The sequence below is a fragment of the Thermobia domestica genome, chromosome 11, assembly GCF_964235325.1.
Source record: "Thermobia domestica chromosome 11, izTheDome1.hap1.1, whole genome shotgun sequence".
In the NCBI taxonomy this organism is placed as follows: domain Eukaryota; kingdom Metazoa; phylum Arthropoda; class Insecta; order Zygentoma; family Lepismatidae; genus Thermobia; species Thermobia domestica.
Genome location: NC_137464.1, coordinates 183,003,471 through 183,011,297, shown reverse-complemented (window position 1 = coordinate 183,011,297; position 7,827 = coordinate 183,003,471). Strand labels below are relative to the sequence as shown.

General features: G+C 37.2%; 1 protein-coding gene across 1 annotated transcript in view; it reads left to right on the top strand.

The window, feature by feature from the left end:
• The first annotated feature begins 2,482 nt into the window (after positions 1–2,482).
• Positions 2,483–7,827, top strand: part of LOC145664603 (uncharacterized) — a 54,406-nt gene continuing 49,061 nt past the window's right edge. Inside the window, exon 1 of the mRNA XM_081731411.1 lies at positions 2,483–4,475. Within this exon, the coding sequence (XP_081587537.1) occupies positions 3,182–4,465 (1,284 nt within the window). The 5' untranslated portion in view covers positions 2,483–3,181 and the 3' untranslated portion in view covers positions 4,466–4,475. The remainder of the gene's footprint in view (positions 4,476–7,827) is intronic.

Below are 7,827 nucleotides of genomic sequence, written 5' to 3'. Positions count from 1 at the left end.
ACTCCCATGTCTTCATTGATCTCCCCCTCCCCCCCCCAAAAATAAAAAAATCATAAAAGCATTGTTTCTAAATATTAAAAACAAATATGGTTATTATTTCAAAATTCTATAAAACAGTAAAAATAGCCAGTGTATTTCAGAATTTTTTTTCTTTTAAGTATTTTGCTTACGCCGCAAACGATCATAAGTTATTTGAAGATGTATTTCTTGACAATGTGAAAAAATACCTCAATAACATTTGCTGGCTATTATAATACATATTATTGAGATAACTACGCAGAGAAATTTCCTAACGTTATTCTTTTATTTTTAAAAAGAAAAAAATCAAAAATAGTAAAATGTAAAGAAGAAACTAAGAATCATTCGTGACTCTTATAGTGCTATATCTGCTTATGAAACCTAGCGATGACAGGTGAGAAAGGAAATAAGGAATCCTCCAAAAATCCCAGAAGTAGACAATAATTGAGACCTTGAAAAAAACTAAATAATACAATTCACTGTTACTGTTTATAACAAGTGGCTGGGAAAGTCGATGAATCAAACTCAGAAGCTCCTGGCATGCAAAGCTGTGGCCAAGCCGAGCCAGAGCGAGTCAGACCACCAAATGTAGCGATATTTATTCTTTAAACGATGGGTTACTTGTCCACAAAACTTCGTTCAGATCTAGCTACTAGTTACCAAGAAATAAAATACAAATTACAAGTTGAGCCAAGCCTTTCCCTGGTCGAGCTCGGCCTCCAAATATAGCGGTCTCTATACGCTAGACGATGAGCTACTTGCTCGTCAAATTTGGTTCAGATTCGGGCAGTAGTTACTGAGAAATAAGATAAAATACCACATACAAATCGAGTCTACCGAACCTGGCCTTACAAACAACGATCTTTATTTCTTAGACAATAGAGTACTTGCTCACCATAACTGATTTAGATCCTTCCAGTAGTTTACAAAAAAATAAAGTACTGGAATATTAAAGAGACAATATTTAACATATAAATTGCAAATGTTTTGCGTAAACTGCGATAAACTCAAACGTTATTATCATCAATAAAAACTTTCTAGCGGGACACGATGTTTCAGGGAGAGCTGCCCCTCCCCTCCCAAGACCCTATAGTTACGCATACGTAGATAGTTTGTGTTAAGATTTGTTAGGACGTTTTAACAAGATCGAGGAATACACATCTTGTTAGTTGTAATCCTACATACGGGTAAAAATAGTTGTGATTCTAACGGAAATTATTACGTTTTTTTTTTAATCAAAACTATATATTCAACTACAGTTGCAGAAGATTGGAAAATACTAATTTGAAGAATATGCTGTAGACCTATTTACGTATATTCTGACTGAAAACAACTGAATTAGCGGAATTAATAACAAAGAATGAAGTTTTAGTGAAAATTGTGAGAAAATGAAAATTCAATAATATAAAAACCTGGTGCACTTAAGTTATTAAAAATTGTCCGCTGTGTAAGAATACTTTCCGATGTAACATTCTACGTATTTGATAAATAGAATTAAATGGTATCTGAATATCCTATAGACGCATGCATGAGCTATATAATATCATATATACAAAAATCACTCGGTTCTGTTTAGACAGTAGAAAAAATTTACAATGAAAAATACTTTTGTGTAGAGTGAAAAATATTGAAAATGAAATGAAAATGAAATATTTGAGTTTTACGTCCCACGATTAGGCCGGTTAGGCTAAAGGAGACGGTGATTGATGAGAAATAAATGAAAGGATGGAATGAAGAAAGTGGGAGGAAACGGAAGAACTCCGAACAGACCCATGTATACGATGTTTGTCCACCATAAAATTCACTTGGCGCGAGCTGGGATCGCTCTATCTGTGGGCCACTGAGACCCCAAATGTTGAACAATGCCTTGAATAGGTTATTTAATATATCAGTTACTTTTGTTTGTTTGTTCATTGATTTTATGTTTATGGTTTACATGCTATCATTGCATATACGGAATGTGCACTGTAACTTCTCATAATGGATCATTGTAAACTAGAATTAAAACAAAATATGTAAATATGAATATAATTTGTACATAACCTAAAGAAAAATATTGAATATTAGTGAAGTAGCCTACTTCACAAATATAGACCTTTCTCTTCATGTTAATTAGGTACCCCCGGCAAAGAGCGACAAGGAAGGGATAATTAATTTCTCATGTCATTTCACGAATCTCTTTAGCATCGGGATGGGAAAGTTTGTTTTGATTTTCGTGATTAGATATAACGAAAACGTATTTTTTTTATTGGCAAAACATGTTCTGGTCACTCTGTGTAAGGAACTTACCGCTGAGATTTTTTTTTCATCCGGTAAGGATTTAACGATACAATACACACGAGCCATCGCAGCCGACCTTCGCCCTTATTTGCGCTAGGCTTTCCGCGGTTTGTTGTCGTCGGCTTGGCTGCCTGTTCCACACAGCAATGGAAAGTGATGACGTCAGAGAAAAACCTCCTCAGCACAGCACACGGCACACACCGTCCGCTCCGCTCCGCCAGTCAAGTAGGGGGTGGAGGCTATCGGAGAAGGGAGGGGAAAATCTAAAAGCGAGTAGTACTCGAGCAAATGCAAAAGCGAGCGCCGCATTCACATTCTGTCTGAACTGACTGACATTAGACGTTCTACATGAGATCCTGTCCCTGATATGCCATAGGTTACTGTCATCACTTTACTAGAGGTGCTGAGAGAAGAATAACGCGGCAACTGAAAATCCATCCCTGCTTCTGATCTCTGCTTGTGCGAATATCCGTGCGTGTGAGTGCGTATGTGTGTGTCTGTGTTGGGATACGCAAGGAAATATTGATCGACAAATCCAAAACACAACGGTGGTCCTTTTGTTATATGTGTTACGTTGGTAGACATCTGTTGAAATTTCTCTCGTCTATATTGAGTGTTAAGTTTTGGACCATCTGTTGAAATCTCTCCCCGAAAAAAAAACTGTTCCCTGTATTCATTTAAAGGGAAAAGACTGAACAATAACTAATAGTTTATTGTGCTCAAGTGTTACACGTCCTTGTGCATCAAGAAATCCCACCTGGTACTCCCAAATCACGTGCTGACTGTTCCAATACCAGCTTTGTTGTGTTTGAATGAAGTGATAGTTACTATATCCCAACTTGTTATTATTTTTATTTTTTACAAATATTTCATCAAAAGCACGATGTCTTTAGTAACCGTATTTGCAATATTGGCATGTTTAACTGTTACCAACTCCCAAGAAACCACTCCTTTTAAATACGATGTTGGTACTACAAGCTCAGGACCTCAGGATACTGAGTTCAGATCTGTGTGGGAGGACTTATTTGGGCCAAGACACGATACAAACTCGCATGGTTTACCCGAAGAAATACCAGTGCCTGACGGAGAAGTTTATTTCACCAATAATAGACCAAGTTACAGCGAAGATGGAGAATTTCCATCAAGAGAACCGCCATCTCTATTATCAAGGGTAGAAATTCCGCAACCCAGTACATCAGTAGGTACTGAATCTAGCAGTTCAACATTACCATCTTCTAGTACCAGTACAAGCAATAGGGCAGGTGATATATCGTCTACTTCAACTATTGAATCTACTAGCGCCAACACTAGTGCAAATGATACATCTTCTACCTCTACTGTACAATCTATGAGTAGCAAAGCAAATGAAGTGCCTATTTCAGTAACCACTACCGAATTAACACCGAATTCCAACGTTGTTGAAATCAACAGTACATCACCAAACAATGATACAACAATGGCAGACTTACAAAGCAGTTCAATTACACCAACGACAGTGCCACACATTAATATGAATAATACATCAAGTTCTAGTATGAACGTAGAAAACGTAACAACATCCATGCATCCAAACGCTCCAACAATGAGTTCATCAATTGAACCTACAATGGATGCTAATGTAACAGAACATTCTTCGACGGTTACTTCCAATAGCAGTCCAATGGACAATAATACTACAACCAGCGCTACAAGAATTGGTAATGACACGGTAATTGACGATACAACAGTTGTAGCAATGGAAACTAGTGATGCTGCAACAGAAGGTGGTAGTTCTACTGAGTCTATGGAAAGTACGGAAAATTCGTCAACGGAAGAAGTGACAACATTGGGAATGATGAGAAATGGTGCTGCAATGGACGCCGAAATGCCAACAACAACAACAACAACATCATCATCATCATCATCTCCAACGTCTTCATCTTCGACAGTATCACCAACAACTTCAACTTTATCCACTACTACCTCTACAACATCCGTAGCACCAACTACAGAAATAACGAAAAATAATAGTAAAAATAATTCATCGGTTGTTGAGCCCCCTGTAACCTCGCCCCAGGTGGGATCAACTACAGAGGCACCACACGGATCATCTGCTATCTTCGCTTCATTACCATCATTCTTCACAATATTTACAACAACAATAGCAATTTCGGTGTTATTCAATTGATAATGTAAAGGTAAGTTATTATTTTTATTATTATTTCATTTTGCATTTTTGTCGTGTTGTTTTTTGTTAATTATTCACTGAATAATTATCTTCCTTTTATTTAATTATTTTGTTTTATAAAATATTGGAGGTAAGATGAAATATGTAGTTTTACGTCTGACGATTATGCCCTGTAGGATAGAGACGTCTAATAATGAAGTGAATGATAATGGAAGTATTAATTAGTAAAATGAGAATGTGGGCGGAAACGGGAGAACTCAGAGAAGACCTCGGACACGATGTTGTCCACCATAAACTTACATGGTCTGGGATGGAACCAGAAACCTCTCGGACCGGAGGTGAGGCTTTATAACTGAGCCAGCGCGCCCCTTATTTGAGTTAGCTACTTGCAGTTTTTTTTTTTCATTTCAGGAATTTTTTGGGTACATCATTGGGTTCCGATGTTGTGATGATTTTGAGCAGTTTCAACAGGCGAATTCCGTAATAGTACCTTTAAATATATACTCTGAATCGCTATCTTTCACTGTTATATTTCTCTGTTTAAAATTACTTTAGAGGAGAAATTAACATTGAAAAATTGGTTAGTCGGCCAGTGTAGCCATCCCAGTATTCGCCTGCATCCCAGTGTTTAAAGGTGCTACTCCAGCATTCGCCTATTGGGCCTAAGACAATCCTTAGTCATAATAGCTTTCCTTTGTAGTTTAACGTATGATTATGATAGGGGGGACGATTAAGGGATAGGGCTAAGGGAGACAATGATTATGATAGTGACCAAGCTGATGGAGTGAAGGAAGTAGGAGGAAACGGGAGAACTTCAAGAAGACTGACGCACACAGTGTTTGTCCACGACAAAACCCGCTTGGCGATAGTTAGGATCGAACCAGGGACCCCAAACTCCAGAAGTGATCGCTCTACCACTGGGACATCGCGGCCCAAATCATTAATAGCTGAATATGAATTTTGAATCCAGAACCTCCCAATTGCGAAGTGAGAACAGTAACACTTAGGTGCGCGCTCTCTTTCTTTCTCCATTATATGCAAGGACTTGGGAACAAAATATTAGTAACATTTTATGTGTAATAAACTACAATTTTTCAAAATCGTAACGCTGTTTGTTGCACTACATTAAAAAAAAAAATAGAAAAATGGGTGGGGAGTATAACAATGATCCCGAAGAAAATATATGTATCCTACCATGAAAAATTTAAAAAATCAAATACCTACCATGACCTGTGTAAATGAACTTTAACAATGAAATTTCCAGTGTAACGTCCTACGGTTCTGCTCAGTAGACTAATGGAGACGGATGATTAATGAAAGTGAATGATTATAAAAAAATGGTAGAATGAAAATGTGGAAGGAAACAGGAGAACACAGAGAGAAGACCTACGGACTTGAGATCGAACCAGAGACCCCTCGCATCAAAGGTGAGCACTCTATCACAGAGCCACAGTGCCCTCTTAAATGAACCTTAAATCTAGTAGATTGAGTCTAACACTTTTTGTGACCTAATCTAAGTACAGTATTAATAAAAGATACTTTGACTTTCGAGGTGATGTACAGAAAAAAATAGAGCCAGCTGTTTCCCTACTCCTGCAGATTATGTTGAATGATGGTGGGCAAGATAAGATATATCCCATGACCCTAAAACTACGTAGCTTTTACTCTCCAATGAAAAATTTGCTGCTGCCTACGGGCTTGCTTTCAAGGCATTACTTATTACTAAGAAAGAAAGAAATGAAATGAAATCTTTTGGTTTAACGTCCCACGTTTATGCCCGTTAGGCTGAGAGAGACGATGATTAAAACAAGTGTGTGATAAAGGAATAATTGGTGGAATAAGAAAGTGGGAGGGAACGGGAGTACCCCGAGAAAACCCACAAGCACGATGTTGTTCACCACAAACTTACTTGTCAGGGGTTCGAACCAGGGAACTCATGTACCAGAGGTAAGCGCTCTATCATTGAGCCACGTGCCACCCGTACTACTAAGAAGTTTGCATCTAAATTTTATATACTGAAATTACATTTTCAGCAATAATAATAAACAGTTATTCGAAAAATAAAAATCACTTTATTTCACACCAAAATATGAATAAATGCGCTACATATAATTTAATGTTATATCAAAGGAGGTGTACATGTATTATTTTCAGCAAAAATCCTAAGAAGGGGGTTGCAAATGGCTGTCAAAAGTTCCAATCATATCTTCTCTCCGTTTGCCGGAAATAGATCTGGTATTCAGTGTTATCATAGACTCAGGATTCTTATTATTAAATTTTGGTAAATGTAAAAGAAGTTTCCTTTCAGTCTTGTTATTAGAGACATGTTTGTGTATATATATTGTTCCTACGCTATAGTGGTATTCATTAAATTTCTCATTTCGGAGAGGGAACGAGGTAGCACATATCAATAGATAAGAAGTGATTACTATCGCATGTAATTTCCTCTTTCTAGGGACTAAATTCCATAATATTTAAGCATGATAAAAACATTCAATTCCTTCCCCCCCCCCCTGTATCCTCCATTGCAAAATCTAGGATGCTACAGTAAAACTTAGGTCGGCCACCGTTTATATCACAGAAAACTTCCCATTTACATAGCTGGCAAGCTAATGAAATAATGATAATGTGTGAGTGTATGTATAAACATTTTTCTCAGATTTGTGACAAATAGACCAAGTGGTCAAGGGCGCCGATCCTGGGGTGCCGAGGGAGCCCTCTCCCCCAAAGCTCATGTGGGCCCATGTATTTCTATGAATATATATTTTGTATGTATTTTATTGTTATGGGTCCCCTTAAAGTTACAGAGAAATCGGCGCCCTTGCAAGTGGCCATCTCAACCGATTTTGTTATAAAAGAAGAAATGTTGAAGTTTCTCATGCGGCAATCAATTGGGGTCTATCAAAACCATGTGCCCTATTTTAAACATTAAATCAAGCACTATTTTTGAGTATACAAACTTTACAAAATAGTAATTTCATTGATATTCAATAGATAATAGAAAGGTAAGTTTTTGTGTTTATATTTCGTCTTCATACCAAGTCGACCATATTGTTGCCTTTTTTACTCTATAATGGTTGAGTGTGACATTTGACTAATAAAACGTTGAAGAAACTGCTGAAGCAGTAGTTCTGAGTTCCCCTTCAAAATTAATATTAATGAATTATGAAATAAGTAGCGTGCCTAATTAGCAAAATAAAACGCAAATTACGATTCTTCAGTTACTTGGTCACTTAATCAAACTTTTTATACAGTGAAACCTCTCAATAACGGACACCAATGGGACATGAATTTTTGTCCGTTATTGAGAGGTGTCCGTTACAGAGAGGTTATAGAAATTTAATTTCCCACAACGGTAATTG